Source organism: Pararge aegeria, chromosome 15 (assembly GCF_905163445.1).
Source record: "Pararge aegeria chromosome 15, ilParAegt1.1, whole genome shotgun sequence".
Taxonomy (NCBI): domain Eukaryota; kingdom Metazoa; phylum Arthropoda; class Insecta; order Lepidoptera; family Nymphalidae; genus Pararge; species Pararge aegeria.
The window spans coordinates 12,665,112-12,690,402 of record NC_053194.1 but is presented as its reverse complement, the minus strand read 5'-3'; the positions used below and the strand labels follow the sequence as shown (position 1 = coordinate 12,690,402).

At 35.9% G+C, this 25,291-nt stretch overlaps 1 protein-coding gene across 1 annotated transcript; it reads right to left on the bottom strand.

The window, feature by feature from the left end:
• Nucleotides 1–195: 195 nt before the first annotated feature.
• On the bottom strand, nucleotides 196–25,256 carry LOC120629760 (exportin-4-like). Its single transcript, XM_039898786.1, has 15 exons — nucleotides 24,879–25,256; nucleotides 24,509–24,787; nucleotides 22,866–23,693; nucleotides 21,469–21,635; nucleotides 19,228–19,395; nucleotides 18,432–18,541; nucleotides 17,139–17,295; nucleotides 13,896–14,055; nucleotides 12,446–12,606; nucleotides 11,334–11,464; nucleotides 10,546–10,697; nucleotides 9,872–10,041; nucleotides 8,354–8,453; nucleotides 6,935–7,132; nucleotides 196–5,483 (listed from the first exon to the last, which is right to left on the bottom strand). Exons 1-15 carry the CDS (start codon nucleotides 24,927–24,929, stop codon nucleotides 5,010–5,012), a joined length of 3,306 nt encoding a protein of 1,101 aa, XP_039754720.1. The 5' UTR covers nucleotides 24,930–25,256; the 3' UTR covers nucleotides 196–5,009.
• Nucleotides 25,257–25,291: the final 35 nt, after the last annotated feature.

The window sequence follows — 25,291 nt, the reverse complement described above, 5'->3', positions numbered from 1 at the left end:
TTTCTAAAAAAAGGTTTGACAGTTGACTTTTAATAATTCAAACAATTCCTTTTTCTATTGTTAGTGTCGTTTTTTCTTCAAACTAAGAATAAGGCGAAAGATACAATTTTTGAAAAGATTTTTATCTTGTTACGTCAAAGAAGTATAACTTCTAACGCGTGTACATTTGTACACACACGTTTTTTTTGGTATGAAATAAATTATTACTGAATTTCGAAAAGTCGTAGAACAAAAGTTTTTAGTTTTAATGATAGGAACTAAAAGAGTGAGAGCTTTCTGGTACTTTATATTAAACCCTGAAAATTATTTTCTCTTGAACATAAAAGTTACAATCACTTTTAACAATTTATGATTACAAAGAGCCATCCAAACAAACATTGCATATACAAGATAGCTTCAATTGTTTCTTGTCTCAAGTAAACCTTTTTTTAGGACATTAATGCAAGTCATATATTTTAAGCTTACAATTGTAACTATTCAAGTTCAGTTGGATTTAAAGGCATTAAAATAAAAGTCATGAAATTCACAAAAATACGCTGCCTATTCCGATTACTACTAATAACATATCACTGTTTACACTTTCACAAAAACACATACATTTAGACTTGTTCAAAATTAACTAAAAGATAGTTTATTTATCTAGGATTTTCTATAATATAATAATTAATATTATGATAATAACTAAACAACATAGTATTATTACAGTTTTACGTATTATTGATGTAGATAATCTTAGAAAACCTAAGTGATATTTATTAAAGTCAAAACGTTAAAATAATTATTATAATTTAACAGTACACTCTTGTTACTCGCGTTTTAATATTCCAGTTGGAGTGAAATTATTTACAATTCACCAACGGTTCAAAATAATTCAAGTTTTAAATTATTTTTAAACCTTATTTCAATTGAAAGTCATAAAACTAGCTAATGAGTTTCGCTATTATTATAGGTCTTATAATTCCCATATTCCGCAGCCAGAAATAGGGGAAGTAAGTACAGAAAAAACTAAACTTTTCACTCCATCTTTCATGAATCATGATATATGTAACAAGCAAAAAGCGGTATTACAATTAGCACCTTCGATCAATAATTTACTTGATATGATATAGATTGTTTGTTGTGGGGTGTGAAATTAATTACCTTTACCATAATTAATAGTCCTTTACAAAATGAAAAAAGTCAGGTTTTTGTTTTTTGCTGATGTTTATCTGTTGAGCGTTTAAATCATATTTACTTCATCTTATGATATAACTACAAATTTTTCTCGGACACTTTTTGAAGGCTTACAATATCAAGTATAAAAGTGATCGAAGATTCATACCTATAATATTATGATTCCAATTCCAGCAAAAGCAAACGAAAGGATTCATCTGTCTCTTTCTTTTCTCTTAGGGAAGAGAAGGACAACATATTGGCAAGTTATTCGATGCCAAGTTGAGACTAATAAACGCCAAGAAGTATAATAATTTTCCTTTCTAGTTCCTAGTCTATGTCAGCTAGAATTGGGGTCAATACGTTGATACAAAACTGTTAACTAAACTAAATTTAAAGACTTAAACTTTTCCGTCCCCTTTAAAAAGTCAGAAGTTTTAATTTGTAATTTAGTTCAGTTTACAAGTTTTGCCTACTAACGAAGCATAGTTTGTGGTATACGTTTCTCCATAAAAAATATATTTAACAATGTAATTTAACTAGCATAAGAAGAAATCACAATTTTCCTATAATTAAGTACAAAAAAAGTGTACTATAACTAATTCTAAAAGTAGGTAATTAAGTTATGATGATAAAGATATCATCATAACTTAATTACCTACTAGAAATATTTAATACCACAGCGATAAATCCATTTAACATTCACAACCGCAATATAAACAGGGGTCTTGGCCAATAAACGTGGCGTAACGTCGAATTGTAATGCAGTGTTTTTCTCTATTTCATTCTTATTTGTTTTCTGGTTTGTACATAATTTACACTCAAACGCAGTCTGTTAAACTGTAATACAGCTTATCGGCAGTAGTTATCGTGGACTTGTTCACACTATGTAGTTAACTTAATTTTATATTAATATTATTATATTAATCAGGGCCAGAAACCGGAAAACGTGTCCGCGTGTCCGTACACAGCGAAAGGTAATGTGTTCGTAAGGTAACTTTCGTAACTCTTCAGAGAGCACCTTTCAAAACACTGACTACTATGTTATTTCACATTCATCTGTCTTTTCAAAGTCAAAGCCTTTACTCTTTTGGCGTTTCATTTCGTTGTGAATCTCATACACGCGTTTCGGTTTTTATATGACGCAAGTTATTTAATAAGACGAATTACATAGGAAAAAAAACATTTATATCCAGAAGCTGTTTAGCTGTTTAATGGTACATTATGAAATAAGTGTGGTAAATTGAATTTAACACCACAAGCGAGCGCGCGAGCTGTAAGCGATTAGGAAGCCGAGAGTGTAATTATATGATTAAGATCCTTCAAGTGATAATACCACTTCAATTTTACTAATAAATAAAATCGAGTCTATAGTAATATCAAACCCTTTCTGGAATGATGTTTCACTAAGCTCGACCATGTATATGTTCAGTTATACTAACCATTCCGTCCAATCCAATCCAACTATCCAGTCGAATTAGGTTACGGACTCAAAATTTGGGCTATGATATCGTATCAGCTATCGTTAACGAAATCTGTATTACGTCTTATTAAATTCCTTCAAACTGTAGGCTTTTATAGAGTAAACTTAAAAAACTTTGAATATCATAAGGATACCTTTTTTCATTTTGAAGCCACATGCACCCTGTTTCATTAGGCCTCTTACAAACAAGCTGCGAGACAAATACAAAGCTGTCAAATAAGAATAGGACGTTATCTTGTTAATTTCAGTTATAACTAAGAAACGCACACAAAAAAAATTACGACTAAAGCTCAAACTGCGCAGGTTCATTTATGATTTTGCACAGTTGAATTACATCGTAACGCACACTGATATACTCATGATACCACATCAATTTACAAAGGACACGTACTTAGTACTACACTTAGAATTTAACATGTTAGAAAGTATGATCCTATTCTTATTTGGCACGCATCATACATTTGATTTGGACTGTTTTATACGTAGAATATAAGTCAAACATTTATTCGATTCAATTTAAATATTTAATACTATAACACAGCCCTCTGGAAGGACATATCGGTCACTCTTAAAGCTCGCACACATTTAAGACGGTTTACGACGCATCGCAACGCATCTGTTATAAGTATTGGAAAATTCTTATTCTTTAATTATACAGATCCAATAGGCACTGAGCGAATATTGAGTTTCATCATGACAGGCGTTGAAAACCATTCAAATGTTAGCATCAAAAACGTCATCATATATTTCAGTTCAATATCTATATACAAGCCCATACTACGAGAATAATTTAAGTGCAGCGACCTTGAAGATGTTTTACAACTGCGTTGGTAGCTAAAGCTTCTGGATTTGACATCAATATCAAAGGCAAGTAAGAATCATTTAGTTAGCCGAAGATGTAGTCGGTATGGCAGAAGCTCTGGAAGACAATTAATTAATTCAATGCCTAATGATCTTCAAGGAAAAAGACGAGTTGAACATGAATATGAGAAAGATTTTGTTCAATTCTCATGTTCCGCTTCACTCAGCAAACGAACATTTGTACACCAATGTAGATCATGGCTGATAAGACATGAAACCAGTTTCAGGGAGCTTATCTACACAAAATACTTCCTAAAGTTTGAGAATCTCTACTAAAGATCTATGTGCAGAACACAGAAAACTTACATCGATTTCGATGTTTACGCGAAAATAACCGTCGCTCGGTTAAAAGATAGGTCAATTGATGTACGTAATGCTGGAACCTCTTTTAGCGTATCGTATTTGGGTAGTGATATATATTGTTATATTTGGTCGAATATTTCATGTATTCCTGGGAGCTTATGTACACAAAATACTTCCTAAAGTTTGAGAATCTCTACTAAAGATCTATGTGCAGAACACAGAAAACTTACATCGATTTCGATGTTTACGCGAAAATAACCGTCGCTCGGTTAGAAGATAGGTCAATTGATGTACGTAATGCTGGAACCTCTTTTAGCGTATCGTTTTTGGGTAGTGATATATATTGTTATATTTGGTCGAATATTTCATGTATTCCTTCCTCCTACCCAAACGAACCGAATCGTCTTTTGGTGTATCATTCAAAATCGATACGCGTTTTTGCTACTTGCATTTATTGAATAAATAAACCAAATATAGCTTTTTAGAAAACTGTCATAGTTTTATGCGTTGCCAAGCGACGGTCCGTCCGGATGTGTACTACCCATTTTCCTGGAAATCATTCATGTACTCATCCAGATATTATATAAATACACAAATTCATTAAATTAAATCGTGGGGACAGTCTTTTTCCACAACTGAGAATTTAACCTCCATGGCTCCATGACTAGTTGATAAAGTTCTCGCTCGCTCTTACAATATTATATTTTTGAAAGATGTAACGTATTCATTGTAAAATGGCTCTGGAGATTAACTTGTCAACATGATATCGGAATATGAATCGGAATAGGAATATGAATACCTTCAAAAGCATTGTTTCGTCATACATATTGACAGAAAACGCAAACTCCAGTAAACATGTTTTCTTACGCATAAATTTAAATTTGAGCCTGTGGCTTAGTTCGCTCTGAATCTTTTAACTTATTTGAAGTGCAAACACTCACTTGAGAGCCAACTAAAAAAATGCGCGCATTGTCATGTTCCAATTTACGTGCATGAATTAGTCATTCGCAAAATAGCGTTATTTCTAACCTTATAATTAGTGAATTAAGGTCTACAACCCATTGGTTGGATACAATTATCCCCATATTTTACGATAAATATTGCCGAAGCATTACACTCGTATTCCGTGGATTTTATACAACGGTTTTCTTTCTAACCGACGAAGAAGCATCGATCGCGAAACATTTCACAAAGCCAAGTCGTTAATGAATTATTTTACGATAAGAAAACCGTGAACGCTCGCCAGGAACTTATCAAAGTTGTCCTGGAAACGGAGCTTGTGGGTTCTTAGACCGTCGAATAGTACACCGTTTGTGAGAACTCCGAAGGCCTCTTCCAGCCTTGGTACATTAGCTGGGTCGTTAACCGCAAAAGCTTCGATTAATTGTCTAGCTAAACCTTCAAGTAGAGCTGGTTTAACGCAAGTCAGGGCGTATATCGCCGCTCCAGCCGCAGGAATGGAATCCGGCGGTATCTCCATCTTTATTATTAGCATTAGCAACAATTCTGCCAGGGACAGAAGTGATATCGCGTAGGGATTGTCGTCACCTAGAGTTCGCACTTTGTTCGCGAGACCCACGATAGTGTCGCAGCATAATGTCGAAACGTCACACGAAACGGCAGTTAAGCCTACACGCAACGCTGTGATAACCATGTTGAAATCCGCTATCGGAAGATTGGTTAGCTGAAAATAATTTGTTATTGTTAAGAAACCACTCTTGATAATGTAAACAAACATAGCAACTGAGGTAATTTGCTATGCTTTATCTAATTTAGGATGATCATTTAGACAGCTCACAGTATGGATAAGGTTATTGTATAATCTTTAATGAACCTGGAATGGTGTATGGTCAGATGAAGTAGTTTCTTATGTATCCAATATTATTTTATAACAAATGATTGCGTGATAGAAATAATAAAAAATAAAAATATTTTCATAAAACAATAATATTTTGAGATAGTTGTGTTGATTTAATGTTCGATTTATTTTATTGCAAAACTGATCTTGATTGTTTGTAATGCGAGTCATTAAATTATAATTATTATTTTATTATACTTAACCGAAAAAGAATATGAAACATTAGGGCATGCAAATGCCAAAACTATCATCCAAAAGTAGACAAAGCATCTTTATTATATCTATGAATGCAGCTATTCACGATTTAGTAAATTTTCTCGACAGAACAAATTGTAAAACTTACATCTAACGCTTTTTACGATAAAGGGATACTCCGTGCACTTTTCGAGGTTAATTTTAATAAATAACTGACGAAAGGACATTGCCCATTTTCTTAGGAGCTTTGGGCCCCTGATGACATTATGTTATGTCACGGTGGTTTTAATTTTATTACGTAGAAAAACAATTATCTTTCAAAATTCTGCAAACTATTTTGATTTATTCACCCAGGTTTAAGAAAAATCTTTTTGTTTAAGTTGCTTGCATTGAGGTTATATCTTATTATTATCTATGATCTCACACAAAAAAAACATAACTGCAACCGGACAACAGTTTATGCTAGATATAACTATTTTGACAATCGATTATTGAAGTCGTTTTTATTATGAAATAATATCGTGATTAGTATTCATTACTGCATTATTTTTTTAAGGAAAAATTATATAAACAAAACAAAATACAACATAATATAGCTACAATAACAACATAACACAATACAAGAACATAGTATAACTACAATAAAATATATTATTCTTTCTAAGTTTCTAAACTCGTTTCTAGAATTCAACAAAGTACGTAGTATTTTTATTAGTCAAAAAGTATCGTCATTATTGAATCGACTTTTAATATATAATTGATTGTTACACAGCGCCGATGTCTGGCAACATTTAGTAGGTCGGCGGATGTGCAAAATAATTCAATCAATTAATCAATTATTTATTGAGGTTTTTAATGGTAGGGTAAAAGAAACGTTTATAAAAAACAAATTAAGATAAAGAAATCAGACATTTTTTTGGATTAAATATATATACGACACGGCCTGTCCATGAGCAATGTCCTTTTGCATTTTTCTTAACGAGAAAAATTTAATGATACCGTAGCGGACAATAGTTAGACAATAGTTCTTTTAACCTTATTTAGCTGTACGCACATTCTTGATGCATTGTTATTATAATTACCTGATCCGCATGGTCCAAGTCTCTCAGCATGCGGTACGCGCGCAAAGCCAGGGTCGGCAGCGCTAGTAGGGGCGGGGTTATTAGCGGCAGTAGCAGCCTAAGGCCGCGCTCACAGGCCCCGCCCCACGCACCCTCCGCCCCGCAACCCGCACCGCAGCGGGACACGCTACTTATGACTTCCATTAGTGCGCAGATGTCCTAAAACAACAACTAAGGAATCATACTACTTTCTAGCATGTGTTAAAAATCAATAACATTGCATTAAATTAGTAGTAGTATTTATGCAACTGTTACGTAATTAAAGTGAGTTGTAAATGTGGTAAAGGTCGAGTCACTATCACAGGAGTTTATACACAGTTAAGTGATCAGTTTAGTGATAACACTGATAATAGTTATTTATGCAACTGTTACGTAATTAAAATAACTAGTAAATGAGGTAAAGATCGATTATCGCAGGAGGGTATACTCAGTTAAGTGATCAGTTTATTGATAACACTGATAATCGTTATTTATGCAACTGTTACGTAATTAAAATAACTAGTAAATGAGGTAAAGATCGATAATCGCAGGAGGGTATACTCAGTTAAGTGATCAGTTTAGTGATAAGACTGATAATAGTTATTTATGCAACTGTTACGTAATGGAAGTGCCCAGTTAATGACGTAAAGGTACAAAACAGGACAGTACGAGTCTTAAAATGACTAATTGGTTGCGTACAAAATTTAATCTACGACTAGGGGAAAAATTAAAGTAAAAGTTAAATCTATTCGTACCAGCGACTAAACGTCATAGAACCATCATCATATCGACCCATTACTGGCCCACTACAGGGCACGGGTCTCCTAACACAATGAGAAGGGGCGTAATCCACCACTCTGACGCAGTGTGGATTGATGGACTCCACATACATTATGTAGAACTTACAGGCATGTAAGGTCTCCTCACGATATTTTCCTTCACCGTCGAAGCATGTAATATTTTTAATTACTTAAAACGCACACAACTTAGAAAAGTTACAGGAGCGTGCTGGGATTCGAACTCGGCCCCTCGAAAGTGAAGTGGAGCTCCTAACCACTGCGCTATGACCGTTTCACGCTATCACCGCTCCGTAGAACCATATGCCCGTAGAAATAAAAAATAGTACTCGATGAAACCTAAAGAATTATACTCTCTCTGTATGTAACGTCTTTGTTGTTTTACCTACTGTTAGTATAAGTTCTGTTATATTATAACGTACGAATATAATATATATTTTTTTAATCATAATCATTATTATAACTGAACATAAAGTAAGTATAGGAGTTTATAAATGGAATTTAATAAGTCCCCTTACAACTGATAAAATGTTACAAGATGATTAAACAAATGTAAGATTGAATTTAATGAATTGAGATGAAAGAGACAGTAATATAATTATACCTCGTAAGCTTCCTCCTCAGCATCTTGTGGAATGGTAGAAATTTTACCAGAATTCCATTTCATATAGACTTCGAATGTCATATTACAAATATCGAGGAATCTGAAAGGAAAAAAATGTTTAAATAGTAATAACATAAAAAAAGCCCTGATATATAGCCAAACGTCACAGTATTTTTAAAATGACAGGGCTTATTTTGAATCTGTAAAAAGTTTTTTTTTTATACACACTACTTATTTATTTATTTATGAATATAACCTAAAATAAACGATATAAAACTAAATAAAATCTGAAACGTCTTCGATACCACGGCAGCGAGGCACAGTTTCTAAGATGCAGCATTGCCTCTTTGGATGGCCAAACTAATTCTTTGGCCAAAGATCTACGACTCCTAGGATCACCGGAAGTTTATTTATTTATAACTAGCTATCCCCGCGAATTTCGTTTAGTCTTAATATATTGTACAGCTCAATGTCTTTAGAAAGTACAATAGGTATAACTCATCTTACTCCGGATTAATGTACCGCTCCATAGGTCACATAAACAGTTTTACGATTAGATATGGACAACATGACGTGCGCTGTCAGTTATGTTTTGTTACTAATGAACAGCTAGATAATTGTTTTGATTTTACATTTAAAAAAAAATATGGAATTTTAATGCTTAATATCCTATTCCGGACTAACAGGTATCAAACCAATCAAAAATAATGAAAATCGGTCCATCCGTTCTCAAGTTATAAATGGTGTAACTAATACGACTTTGTTTTATAAATATAGATAATAAATTTATTTATTTATATAATTTTTCCAGTTTTTTTTGGAAAAAAAAAACTTTTTACATATTCAAAATAGGTCTTGTCATTTTAAAAATACTTTGACGTTTGGCTATATATCAGGGTTTTTTTATATGTTATTACTATTAATGATTGCCGTATGGTGACGCCAGATCCTAATACACTCCCACTTTTGCACTTTGTAACATTTAAAAATAGTCACCTTTTCATTATATTACAGTATTGGTGCTGTCACATTTAAAAATGTATTTTTTTACAACTGTTAAAAAATAGTGTCAAAATACCAAGAAAAATTTATTTGAAGTATTCACAAACAGACACTTATAAAGCGATCATACATATATGTTTCCATTACTGTGAGGCAGCGGTGATAACTACATTCGCCAACTTAACCTGAGGATACTAGGGTTCCAAACGCGCTCCGGTCTAAGAAGAGCGAACAACAAAGATAGCCGGGTGTTTTGTTATCACCATTAATGTTAAGTTATAAAGTTTGAAAATTACGACACTTTGAGTTGCAATTTTCAATTGCTATAACAACAAATAAAAACGTTTCTTGTTTCGGATCATCTTCGTTATAGCAGGATCGATTTCCAGTTCCAAACTTTTTTCTTTTCCAGTAGCCTAACACTATAAGCACTTTTGAAACGTCAAGTCTGTCTGTTGGTAGTGAATCTACCACCAGTGTCCTCTCACCTCAAAATAATTATGTTATAAAACTCACTTGTTAACATTGTGCGCTTGAACGGAATGCAGCATTCTCTTAGCACTTTTCGCAAGTAGATTCAGTGCTGGCAACACCACGCCAGGATAGTTGTGGTACCGGAATACGATCGCCGGTATCTTTTCCAACGCACCCATCAGCATTATGAACTGCTCGTCCATTGTTCCCACCTACAAATACATAGATTATATTGTATATTACAATGAAAATGAAGCTTCAATTTCTAGGGAAAAGCAGGAGTAACTGTACAGTGTTATTTATAATTTCGCTCCTTACTTAAAAAGTTAAAATATATAATATGAGTTTGAACACTTTATCTTTAAAAAAAAAAGAATAATAGAGTTATTGTTAATAATAATTGGAAATAAAACTACATAAGTCTTATGTGTAGTGTCTGGGAGTATTAGCGACTTATTTCTAAGGATATTGCCTGAAATATATGTAAAATTCAGCTCGGAGATTTTACGTGGGGTAAGTAATGTTTTTATGTACCTTGATTACATGATACCTGAAAATTGTCAGTCTAAGCAAGCTAGCAGGTAGGCATGCATTCTTAGTACATATTAACACTACTCAATCGTCCACATTTCCTTCGTCAGAAAATACGTTCCGGTGACCCTGGAATCTTACTCTATAAGTTTATCTTTTCTGTGTCGATAGTATAACTAACATACCTCAAGTACACCTTCAGTGACGCCAATAAAGCAATCCAGGGTATCTGCGAGCAAGGTGCGAACTGGTTCAGTGTCTGACCCCATGTTGATTATGTTCAGTAACTTCCCTTGCAAGGCCACCGTACTGCCAAGTAGACGGTTTCTTACGTCTCCTGAAAAACATTGATTTTGGATATTGGATGGAAGCGTTACTTTGCGGAATTCCAAGATATACAACGTCATTTCATTTACATGAAAACTGAAATAATAGTTTACAGACTTTAGAGTCATCGTTTTTTAAAGCCAATTGGCAATACTCAGTATACACTTCATTTTAAATACCTTTTTTTTAATTCCATTACAAGTGAAAGTTATACTGCAATCTCACCTGGATTTAAGTGATGATGCAGTATAGGATGGTCCGTTATTTGAATGCCCCTAAAACTACGCCAGGGGCGATCAAAACAAGATGTAAAAATGTACTGTACGGTTTGCATATATGTATGTTTTTTACTTATGTTCGCGTACGTGTGTTTGTAAACCTCTTAAAAGGCTGGACCGATTTGGGTGAAATTTTGTTTGTGTATCATTACAATTGAATCCGGTAGATTATAGTATTATACTAGTCGAGCCCGATTTTCATTAAACATAGCTAAGAACACACATTAATAATTTACTTATCAAACAAAAAAAAAACCAAAATCGGTTCATCGGTTCGGGAGCTACGATGCCACAGACAGACACACACACACCCCGTCGTTTTTGCGTCTGGGGTTGAATTTTACTAAAGTTGAAGCTTACGAATGTACCTTCAGCGAAAGTAGCAGCAATAGCAAAAGCACGGTGCAACTCTCTCCTAAGTTCGCCTGGTAAGTTGCTTCCAGACGCCTCCCACGCGACCAAAGCCAAAAACTCTTCGCAGCTCGCCAGTGGACTCTCTCTGTAAACAATTTCTAAAATTAATAGTACATTTCTGCAGCGGCCGTGGGACGAGCGTGAAGTGTGCCTCGGCCCACTTTTACAAGTGATACGTAATCAACGCCTAGTGATGGCCCAAGGCTTGAGTAAAGTCCTATAACTTTACTCAAACATGTCTTCACTTGAAATAATTTTGTCAAATACAGTTATTACTTTTCTAAATTTGAATGACAGACAACAATAATCATTTTTTCCGCGTTATAGTGTTAATTGTTTATTTTTTTTTCAATATACAGTTTTCTATTTGCAAGCCACTTCGAAATTCAAATAAAACCTTCGATAAGTAACCTCCTTGGTTGTAATATTTGCAAAGAAGGTTCGATTTTTAAATTACAAATATGAGTTTACTATGTAATTTATTTGGCCGCTAAACCACCGCTGCTTTTATGTATTCGGGCAGTACAAGAATTTCGATTAATATCGATTATCAAAATGTTCAAATTTCCAAGCATATCAAATACACATAACAGTTTTATTTTATAACAAATTACCGAATGAAATCTTTGAGATGTCAATAAGTTCAAATTTTATATAAAACGTAAGCTTACAGAAAAACCTATTATAAATAAGCTATTATAATGTTAAGGATTACTTAGACGATAAAAAAGCTTGGGTGCGAATTGCTCTAGCTTCAAAGCTTAATGTCAATTTACTGTGGAATGGTGATAACAAAAAAAAAATTACCCGGCTAAGTTTGTTGTGGGCTCTTCTTAGACCAGGGCGCGTTTGGAACCCTCGTAGCGTCAGGTTTAAGTTGGCGAACGAAGTAACGTAATCCCCTTACAATTATGTAAACATATATGTATAAACGCCTGTGATAGGCCTACATTAATAAAAAAATAATAATTTGAATTTGAATTTTGTTTCTTGGGGCCGTTCCTTAATACGCCTTTGTCATTGGATCGATCAAAATAACAGACTGGTTTCCCTGGTGGAATCTCACTTGTGATGCGAATGCGCTAGGGTGGCCAGTAACATGAGCGCGTGCTTGGCGGCCGCTGGTTGCGTCGCCAGGTGTCGCAGGGTGGCGGCCGCGCGTCTGGCCACCAATCCGACCACCCACGACACACCGCGTGAACCGCGCCCGAACGCCACTTCTAACACCTGTGTACAAAGCACTAGTAGTACATAAAACAAGAAACTAAACAATCAAAAAATAAAACAAAACAATAAATGATAGAGATCCCTACTAATATTATAAATGGCACCCTGGATGGTTTGGATTCACAAATCAGCCCGACAGATGGCACTGGGGTCCGCTAGTATACATATAAATATTATTATATACAGATAAACACCCAGACACTGAAAAACATTCATGTTCATCACACAATCATTTTCCAATTGTGGGAATCGAACCCACGACCTTGGACTCAGAAAGCAGGGTCGCTATCCACCTCACCATTCGGCTGTCAAGACAAGATTAAAACTTTTTCAAAAAAAAGAGAACCCACTTCTGTAACAAATGTTTACGTAAACTACTAAGTATAATTTTTTTTATTATGTGGTATAACTAGCTTCCTGTCGCGGAAAAATATACTGCGACTATTAACTTTGATATAAAATGTGGGTGTACCCCGATATATGTAATCAATCCATCTGCGTCTTTAGCGTTGATAGCGCATTTGGTACGAGCTCGACTTCACCTCTAACTATTCCAAGTTAAGTGCGTCTTAAGTAATTAAAATATCACTTGCTTCAACGGTGAAGGAAAACATCGTGAAGTAACCTGCATGCCTGAGAGTTCTACATTATGTTCTCAAAGGTGCGTGGAGTCAATCCGCACTTGGCCAGTGGTGCCAGCATGGTGGAATACGGCCTTACCCCTTTTTGGGGGAGATCCGTGCTCTGTAGTGGGCCGGTAATTGATGTGATGATGACGATGAACACCTTTGAATGTATCTAGGCGAGATGTTGCTATGTGATCTTGTGTAAACAATGCATCTGCGATTTGCTGTGATTTTTTTTAGATCTCCTTAGCCTGCCTCCGAATCTCTCATTACAGAATAAACCTCTTTCGAACATAAAAAACCGTATATAACATAGAACATATTTAAAAAAAACAAACTTCCGAAATTTCGAAGACACAAATCTTGACACATATCACATATCATAGTGTATAGTATTCTACTAGTTCTTTCATTTCATATCAATATTGAAGGAGATTGAGAGAGCAAGGAATATGTAATCTGCCCTTTAGTGGAGGCGGCCATCTTGGACCCATTTTCATAAAAAATAGCTAAGAATACTCCCGACTCTCCTCCTGACTATTTCACGTTTCAAAGAAAAAAAAGAACAAAATCAAAATCGTTGCATCTGTTCAGGAGCTACGATGGTACAGACAGACACCCCGACATACACACGGACTCCACAAACTTATAAAAAAAACATACCTCTGAATACTGCGACGGCTGCGGTACTAAGTAAGAGTTGGCCCATATCTTGAGCAGCCAGGACAAAGTGGCGGATAGCTCTGGACTGAACACCGTGGCCAAGCCAGCTTCTAACGCAGCGCACTCCCATGTACTTATACGGAGGATTTCACCCACCAACCTGTTCAAATGGGAATTAAACTATATTTAAATTTTAAAAATTATGTCGGGTTTTTTAATCGTTGATACGTAAGCTATGCTTAAAAGAGACTGGAAGGTTTCAGGGGGGATGCTGCCGGGACATTAGTAAACCTGTGTCTCAAACATGGGGAGTAGGGTGGAATGGCCCGGACTGATCATCCGTCTGGCAATGGCAGCCTAACTCAATTTTTATAAATATATCAAGTAGATACTTGATCACATCAGAAATGAGGAGATTCGTAGAACAGTTGCAGACATAGCTCAGCGAGTAGCGAAACTGAACTGGCAATGGGCGGGGCACATAGCTCGGACAACCAATGGACACAAGATTGCTATAATGGCGACCCCGCAGTAGCGTGCATTTAGGGTATCCATTAATGATATAAAACGGAAAAAATCTCCAGTACGAATCAAAATAAAACTTAAGGTAAGGCTTTTTTTAGCTCGTACAATGCAAAAGTTTTCTATAACTCCTTCTGGTGATTTTTTTTCATTTTATATCATCTGCCCGCTTAGTGCATTCTCTTTGTTTACCCTGTATGCACGCGAAAGCAATACCGCATCGGTAAACGCAGCGTTGGTCGGCCCCCAACGCGGTGGACAGACGACATAAAGCGAGTCGCTGGAACCCGCTGGAAACAAGCGGCCCAGAACCTTGGATTTTGGAACTCCCTACGAAATACCTTTGTCCAGCTGTGGGCATCAAACGTTTGTGATGATGTTGATAGGTATGAAATAAATTTATATTCTTTCACTATACATGTACAACGTTGATAGTTTATTGGGTTAGGCTTTGGCTTTCATTTCGGGAGGGCGATCTTTGGCACGCACTTCTAAGTTTCCCCGTAAACGACGAAAACGAAACCCGCATGCCTGAGAGTTCTCCATAACTTTCTCAAAGACGTGTGGAGTCTACCATTCCGCACTTGGTCTGCGTGGTGGACTCCCTCGTTTTGAGATGAGAGCCGTGCCTTATAAATAAAATGGTTGATAAAATTAGATCAGAGCACAGTTGTCACCACCCCTCCTCTTTCCGCGGGTTTCGTACGAGGCGACTAAGGGAATATGACGCAGATCTACGGCATATTAATATTTAACAAACCGCAAATCGCAGCTTGGTGATTATGCGCAAACCCTCCCGTTTGGAGTAGCCTTTAGTCCAGCAGGGGAATGTTTTGGTCTATTGATGTTTAATGTTGAAGATATTCTTTTTTTTTCGGATTGTGTGTACCTGATTAACCCTAATTATATATTATAAAAATTAAGCTTAATTTGCTATAGTCCGAAAAGAATTTATATACTGTAATTTATAATTTCTTCAATCCTTATACTCCACACCAAACAGATCTTCGGCAATGTACCCTCTACGCAAGTTTCGCTCCGAAACCGGAGCATCCTAAGGAGATGTTGACTTTACAATGAATAGTTGTTAAGTCAAACATTTATTTAACAGACGCCTGCTTCTATCCAATATTGAACCCTAATTATTATGACAGCGTAACGCAGGCTTGTTGGCGTGTCTCAGAATGGGGCTCTGCAAGGAAGAGTTTGAACCCTAGGGCTCGAAGAAGCGAAGAGACCTTATGTGAAGCCGAACCTCGGCTCAGGCGACGATTGGAGTGAAAGGGTTACGGACGGTGATTACGTCCGCACGCTTCCGAAAACGTGGTGCGAGCCCACGTCCGAATGACGTCAGAAGTCGGGGATCTCGTCTTCGCCAGCGAAGACGCTGTACAGAGGTTGATTGTGCGTTCTGGTAAGGAGAATTGTCAGTAATCTGATCGTGAAGGATATGTTTAGGCCTCCGAAGATATTCTCCACCTTTCCACGCCGTATAAACAAAGTTAAGGAAAATCACATATTGCTTAAACACAAAAACCTTTTCCGATCACTGATAACAAGTCTACAGCGATAAGTCAATATCATTTATAACAATAGGCTTTACAAATTCTTAACTTCCGTTCAGCGTTTTGTATAGATAGTTAAAATTCAGTTCGATCTAATCTCTTTAAACGTGTTTCAAAACACCTTTTGTGTATTTATTCGTACAAAAGTTATCGCAGAATCTGCTGTAACCATTCATATTAATAGGTAACGCGCATTTTGAAAATTAATATTTCATGAGTTTTACCTCACGCTGGCCTTGACTAACAATGGGCTTCTAGATTTACAATTTACATGTTTGAATTGAAAAGATAAAAGGCGATACCAGCTTCCTTTGTAATGTTTTGTATTCAGATGCCATTTGACCCACGTCTTAACATAAGGCACGTGGAGTAGGTATACTCCTATATTTTCGACATCCCAGTGGTTGGTGTTTTATAGGGAGGTCCCGGGTTTGATCTCCGGCCGCAATCCGGAACTTTATAATTTCTGAATTTTCGATGGTCTGGTCTGATGGAAGGCTTCGGCCGTAGCTGGTTAGCCGACAAAGATGGGCCGCCAAGCGATTTAGTGTTTCGGTGCGATATCGCGTAGAAACCAATTAGACAGACTACCATACTCCCTAACTGGTCAGCCCGCTATTATCTAACACTGCATCATCACTTACCACCAGGTGAGATTGCAGTCCAAACAATAAACTACAATTCTATAATAAACTACCCATTGACATCTTGGAGATGTCTCTTAAGAAAGAAGAAAGATCAAAGTTTGTATTAAACGTAAGCTTATAGAAAAGTCCTATTATAGTATAAAGGACTACGTAATCGATAAAAAAAGCTTGGGTGTGAATTATTGTTCTAACCAGGTTGCTCTTCTAATAATTTTAAATGACAATGTGAGATGGTGATAGCAAATAAAAACAACTGGCTAAGTTTGTTGTGGGCTTCTTCTTAGACCAGGACGCGTTTGGAACCCTCGTAGCTTTAGTTTTAAGTTGACGAATATGTATCGCCATCATCTCACTAACGTGTAATTCTCATGTAATGTACGCATCAAAAGTGCCACCTATTAGCCTACTTGAATAAAGATATTTTTGACTTTGACTTAGAGTCAGGGCTAAATTATGTGAAAAAAAAGAAAAAAAAAAAAAAGAGGTTGTTGGTAGCCTATTCAACATACTTCAAAACAGGATCGACGTTTTCTGTGGAAGTGCTCTCTCCAACGAGGTATCGGAGCGACGCGTCGATATTAGCATTTTGAGACATACTGTATTGCACTATCTCACTCGGAATCATGACTGTTTCGCCCTCCGTACAATCCACTGCTAGGAAATGACCTGAAATTTAAATAAATAAATATACTACAACAATACACACATCGCCATCTAGACCCCAAAGTAAGCGTAGATAACTAAGATATTATAGCTGATGCTGATTATAGCTTTATGAATATAATACACATAAATACTTATAATATACAGATAAACACCCAGACCACAAAAGAACTGTATACCCAAAAATTTTTGTTTGACTCATAAATGCGAAGGATTTTTCCATTTTATGGCACCTTCTTTCTTTATGCATACCCTGGTCAAAAACCCTGTTTACGCCACTGCTTCAAAAATTAAGGAAGCCTGCATGCCTGACAGTTCTCCATAATCTTCTTAAAGGCGTATGGCGTCCACCAAGCTGCACTGGGCCAGCGTGGTGGACTACGGTCTAAACACTTGTGTCGGTAATGGGTTGATATGATGATGGATGATGATGATGTTGGATGATAATGATGATGAATGATGATGATGATGATATTAGGTAAGCTTGCTTGCTGCGTCAGTGATTAATTTATTAGTGTTCCAAATTCGAACAGCTTATTTGGATATCAGTTTGTATCCTCATAGCACAATCTCCACAGATCTATATAAGAGATTGAATCTGACAAGAAGATTTTACAAAACATAAAACTACGCGTTACATATAATCTTATACTTATATATAATGCTGAAGAGTTTGTTTGTTTGTTTACTTGAACGCGATGATCTCGGGAACTTCAGGTCCGATTTGAAAAATTATTTAAGTGCATTTATCAAGGAATATACCGCTATATATCGGCTTAAAGACATTTATTTCTCAAAAAGAACACAATAGTTCACTATCATCGAGAATATTATTCTATATATACGAATATTTTAGAATTAATAGATACAAAAGCTCAAAGTGCGTTACAAATGTGTATGTTTTAATATCATCACACTACGACCAATAGTTCTCAATATCGGGGTTTTTTGTCTCCTTTTGAGAGTTTCCGCTGCATAAATGGTTAAAGTGTCGATAAAATCACGTATATTGCATGTACAAAGTTGTTCCATTTTAAAAGTTCTTAAAAAAAGTCCGCGACAGCCTATCTATTGCGGTTGAATTATACGCGGACGAAGTCGCGTGATACCGCTTGTTTATAATATAAAAGAACATTTACCTGTTATCATCAAAATCCAGTGAAGGTCTTCGAACAGAGTGACCAGTTGTTCACCGCCTCTAACTACTTCCAGCTTTCCCATATGCATAAGCTGCAGTTGACTTTCGAGCCTAAAACATAATTTTAAAATTAAACCCCCCCCCAGACTTTAAATATAGTGAACATTATTCTACTAGTCAAGCCCTTTCATTACAAGGCATTTAAAATTACAAGAAGGCTATCAACCACCTGTCTTAAGAGGATTCTCGAGTACTTCGGTCACATTGCCAGAAGAGATGTAGACAATCTTGAAAAGATAGTGGTCACTGGCAAAGTGGAAGGAAAAAGACCTCGAGGACGTAGCCCGATTCGTTGGTCGGATCAAATCCGCTCTGCTCTCGACACCAAAGTGCATACTGCTTTAAACGTTGCTCAAAGGCGAGTCAAATGGCACAAAATCGTCCAAAAGGTTGTAAGTGGAAGGAATCACGACCCTCAGCAATGAGGAACACGTCGTAGAGACAGTGAGATGGTTTAAAAATTAATCTGGCATTTTCTGGTAACGGCCATCTTGGATCAAACATAGCTAAGAACACTCCCGACTAATTCACCTTTCAAACGAATTCATAATAGCGGATGAGTAAGCCAAGATGTTCATTGCCCTATATATATATATATATTCAATTCAATTCTTGTTTATGGCTTTTGTCTGTGCCAACTGGGCACAAGGTACTTCGCCAATGTCTTGTTTGTAGATGAAGAAGGCACGAAGGAGATTGTATATATATATTAAAAAAAAAATCGAATAGATTTTCACCTTTTGCTCCTGTCAGTAAGCAAGTTGAACAGCACATGACAGCAGTGCGCGGGTGCTTTGCGAGCTATCGCCCCAATTGTCAGCAAAACGTTACTGTGCAACTGCCGCTCATCATCCTCAACGTCATCTTTGATGTCATCGGCACAACCATCGCTGCTTTCTGTCCCTCTGTCGAAGAATTGTTTGTTGAAAAAAAGTCAAGACGCATGATGTTTAAAGGGGGAGGGGGTCGAGTCAAATCACATCTAATCTTACGTTAGGTCTCGGCAAATATCAGGCATTTTTGTCCCGTTAAAAAAAAAAAAATTACCCAATCCACCACCACAGTAAATTAAAAAAAAAACACCTCACGTAATTTATGGACGCCCCCCTACAAGCAGGGCCGCGCCGAATCCCTACAGCGCCTGTGTTCGAAACCTATGAAGCGTCTCTTTTTGTCATGAATCTTCATGAATGTCTTTTTTATATTATGTTTTATAATTTATTTACAAAGCATACCTTGCGCCTATTGTACCGATCTACGTATAGATACTCCAATACAAAGTAAATGTTGTTGTGTAAGTGTAAAAAAAAAATTTTCGCCTATGGTCTTAGCGCCTGTGTGCGCCACACACTTCGGACACAGGGGCGGTGCTAATATTATAGATGCGAAAGATTGGATGTTTTTATGTTTGTTAGTTACTCAATCACGAAAAAACGGCTGAACGGATTTGGATAGAATCTGGCATTCATGTAGCCAGTGGCTTACATACAGGGTGTGCTCTAAGCGGGCAGATGATATAAAATTTAAAAAAATCTCCAGTACCTACGGGTTATAAAAAACATAAGGATAGGCATTGTAAGAGTTATAAAAAGCCTACCCTAGTTTTTATAACTTCTACACTGGAGATTTTCTCTATTTTATATCATCTGTGTACGCCACTGTAAGTAGCCTTTGTCATGGAAAAGAACATAGGCTACCTTTTATTCCGATTTCCTAAAGAGTTCCAGAAGAAAAATTGAAAAATTAATATTTATCAATCATCTATAAAGTAATACAGCAAAACCTTTGTACGTCTTTTTACGAAAATTGCGCTGTCGGAGGATATATCCCACACTTATAGTTTATATAGAAGAGTGGATTTTTAATTATACATAAGACATAAGTACATTAAATCAATTAAAACAAAACAGTACACACACTACCATGTATTTGAAACACCTGCATATACAGTCTTCATTTCTTGGATTATAATAATTTATTTGAAAAGCAACAGCGTAGTCATGACAAAATCTTAAAAAAGAAATAAGTATAGTCATTGGCATCACCCCCTTTTAACCCGTTGTTATTGTGGGAGGAGACCAGTGCCCTATTGTGGGCCGGTTATGGGTTGATTTAAACAAGTATTTGACAATACATTTACTTAATAATGTTCAAACTTCTCATTTAAGTTAATTAAGGCCGATTTTTTTTTTTGCAGGCGACCACTAGAATACCTAAATACCTATAACATACAAATGAACACCCAGACACGGAAAAATTTAATATTCATCACACTCAAAAATCGGTCAAACAACTCACTTTTTTTCGCCCAGGCGTGCGAGCTCCGCCTGGGCGAAAAAAAGTGCAAAGTGCAAGTGCAAGTGCACTGCATTGTCCAGTGTGGTGGACTACGGCCTTAACCCCTTATCATTGAAGTATTGGGCCGGTAATAGGTTGATACGATGACCCAAACTAACAGGTTAGCCTGTTACCATCTTAGAACCACTTACCAGCAGGTGAAATTGTAATCGAAGTCGAAACTCTTCTATATCCTTTTTTTTCTTTAAACTGTGTGTTAAAATCTACTTATATATATATTATGTTTGTTATATATTTATATAAATTATGTATATTTTCTACTGATACATTATGTATATTTTATATTTATTTAAATTATATATGTATTTGTATCTTTACATTTTGGTATTTATGTATATCTATCAACACTCTTGGCACTATCCCATTCTCTTGCTGTAAGTCCTATCTACAAAGGTTGCCTGTAAGAGATTGCTTGCAGCAATAAGGCCGCCTTTGCATGTCTATGTCATTGTGTACTGTATACTCCTTACTGTTACTTTTCCTGTATGTTATACGTGCAATAAAGTGTTTCTTCCTCTTCTTCTCTCTACATGTGGAATTAAAAAAGGGCAAAAAATGTGTACAATACAAATCGCGTGAATAAAATCGCGCGGATTTTTTACAGTTCCGGAAGCTCTTACCTTGTGCCATCAGGTGGCGCGAGCCGGCATTGCAAGTATGTCATGAAGATCTCAATGCAGGGATTCATGAGTCTCTCATTGGAGAAACCATCAGCATCATGTACTATTGCACACCAGGTGTGTAGAAACTTGTTCAGTGACTCCCTCCATACAGTGTCTTCGTTAACCTAAAAACAAACTCCAACATGTAGCATTCAAAGTAAGTAAGTCACAGTCAAAAATATCTTTATTCAGGTAGGTAGGTAGGTACAGATAACATCTTTGATTACATTAAAAATAATGTACAAGTCAGTGAGAAGATAGCTGTAACAACAATCGTTAAGTTATAACTAAAACCACAAGGGTTCATCAAAATGCACCCTGGTCTAAAAATAACTCATCATTAGCAACTATTAAAAAAAAATTAAGGTGATAGCCCGGTGAGTAGGACTAAAGCTTCACTTTCGAGGGGCCGAGTTCGAATCCTCCCACACACGACTCCAACTTATTACTTATGTGCGTTTTAAGTAATTAAATATATCACTTGCTTCAACGGTGAAGGAAAACACCTGCATGACTGAGTCCATAATGTTCTCAAAGGTGTGTAAAGTCCACCAATCAGCGTGGTGGAATGCGGCCTGAACCCTTCTCATTGTGGGAGGAGACGCGTGCCCTGTAGTGGGCCGGCAATGGTTTGATATGACGATGATGATGCCTAACTATTACTGGTCCACCACAGGGCTTGGATTCCTCTCAGAATGAGAAGGGCTTATCTAAGTCCACCATGTTGACCAAGTGCATATTGGTATTGGTAAAACGGCTTTATAAATAATAAATAAATAAATATACTACGACAATACACACGTCGCCATCTAGCCCCAAAGTAAGCGTAGCTTGTGTTATGGGTACTGAGATAGCTGATGAATATTTTTTTATGAATACATATAATACACATAAATACTTATAATATATAGATAAACACCCAGACACTGAAAAACATTCATGTTCATCACACAAACATTTTCCAGTTGTGGGAATCGAACCCACGACCTTGGACTCAGAAAGCAGGGTCGCTGCCCACTGCGCCACTCGGCCGTCAGCCTTTGAGAACATAAAGCAAAAGGTAGAAAGTAAAACTGACAATAAAAGGCCTTATCATGGAATTTAGGCCTATATCATGGAATGGCAACTGAGAAATCTTCAAGGGTTTTAAAAATATAACATTTGTTACCTATGCACAGCTTAACAGAAAAATCTTGATGCATAGGGAAAATAAGTTGGGTTTGGTTATTTGACAGGTGGAAACCACCTAGATGTTTTAAAAATTCTAGTGCTCAATCCTAATAAGAGCAAACAATTAAAGAAATAGTTCACATACAACTGCTTAATGTTAAAAAATATTTTTAAAAAATACTTACACCTTCTTCGATAATAGATCCTCTTATGCAGTGGCAAGTATAGTTTGTTAGATTCTGTAGAAACGCTGGAGGCATAGCAGCTATCATGACAGGCGTAAAAAACTGTACCAATCTTCTGTAAATATCCGATATACCCAACATTTCTCTTTCTATTGGTTGTATGAATGCCAGCATTCTCATGAAACTATTTACGTAATTCTCTAAATACTGTTGTTTTAAGTTACTCGCTGATACTACGACGCCACTTAAACTAGCTAATTGAACTAAACAAGTCAGAGATGGGTTTGCCAATTCAGGTGTTGTACGTACATACATGTGTATTTCGAAAAATAATGCTATTAGTTCCGGTTGCATAATAGTATCTCTCCAGTTAAGGCTTAATCTTAGCGCAGGGGCTGTATCACTTTCGTATATAGCTTCGAATGCTCCTATCAACCTTTTTGAAAGCAAAGGTGATACATGACTCCAACATAAAACTGTTTCAACAATAGTTAACAACTGTTTTGTTAATAATGCCTGCTCGCCTTCTGGGTGATGACCTGAGCGAATAATCTGTTCTAAAACGCCAACAGTAAAACGGAATATTCTCTTCAAATCTAAAGCCTCAAATGACTTTTTTAGGCGGAAGTGTACTTCCCATATTAAGCCTACATCAGCCGATTTTACGGTGATAGCATATTCTTGCATTATTGCTAATATGAGCGAGCATGCTAATTTTTGTTGGCTAATCGGAGAGCTTAAAATGATTTTCTCTAATTCTTCAAGTAAGGCTTTTCTCTCTCTGCCACCATCATTTATACTTCCTCGTTTTATAATAACTGCAATTGTCTACAAGAAATTATATAAATTATGGCTTTTTTTACAACAATACAAAAATGTGAACAAAGACGATAACATAACCATTAACCTAGATAGAAGCACACGTTACTTTGCAGAAATCCATAAGAGAGATTTAATGTTATTGAGTATTAATACGAAAAGCAATAAAATCTGTACAGTTCAATAATTTCTTCAATCTTTATACTACACACAAAACTGATCTTCTAAACAGCGAAAAATTGCTGAGACATCATCTCATGTATAGAGTAAGTGCAATTGTTCATTGTACTATTTACTTTTTATAATAAGTATTTTGCTGTAGTAAATTGTCCATAAAACTAAGAATTGAATTGAATAATTGCATTTAAATTGAATTTTATAGCTCCACCAAAGATAATATTTAAGTTAATACTAGTCATAATCTCTTATCTCCTGATTATATTCATTAGCTGAGGAGGTTGTAAGCTTAACTTGGAGGGAAACATGGTTGGTTTAACCTCTAGATCTCTCTCTTAAAAGATAAGAAGATAATGAGAGAGAGAATACATGTGATGATGTTGCAGCAGTAAAAAATCTGAAGATATATATAAAATTATATAAATATAGTTATAAAATTCTTTACACATTTACTGTTAAAGTTTGGAGTAAGAGGATGGGAGGATGACATCAAACAAAGATTACGAGCTCAATGGACTAGTCACAATGTACAGATTCCAATGGCATCAGTTGGAAGAGACCTTTGCCAAAAATCAAACAAGAGACATTTTATGTCCAGTTTTCTACAATAAAGGCCATTTTAGTTTATTTATTAAAGAATTTAATACCTGTAGTAATTTCTCTTTTAAGAATGGAGGTGCTTCTTTTCTCAACAAATAGCTCAGTAAATATTCCCGCAGTGAAGTAATATCATTCGCAGACAGTAAATTCCATTCGCGAATGAGTGCAGTTTTAATCAAACCTGCAGCTTCAAAAAGCACATAACCAGAGGTGGACTTTTCTAAAATTTCCCTGCACAGCTGATATGGGTTTTTTGTACTTCTGAATTCGAGAAATACACTCTCAGCTTGATGCCTTTGCTCTGAACTCACTAGATTTGGTGGTGCCTGCAAGCAATATTTATGATATTCATAAACCATGTTTATTTTAGCATTGAATTTAATAAAATAATAACTAAAACATATCTAAATAATTTACCATTAACATTTGAGCTGCCGCCTCCAAGGTGTTTATAGCTGAATTATCCATGTTTATCTAATGTTTAGCATGGGATATTGTAAGAGAGCGTATCCAAAATACGTGAAGGCAATTTTCTTCTAAATCATTTCACTAATTTCATAATGAGATAAACGTGTGTAATTTCCATTTCATGCGCTTTAAAACATGGCATAATCTTAAATGGTTTCCAAACAAATTTGATATTCGAGTTATAGTTTCCACATATTTTGTGAATCGTGATCGTGAAATCGAAACTTCATTTTATTTTCATTTTTCAACTTGTGGTCGGAGTTGCCATATTTTATTTCTCTTTTCCGCACAAAAATTAGGCTATGTTTTTTTTTTATTTATAGAAGGCATGTTTCATGACAATAGATTTTCTTATGGCTATA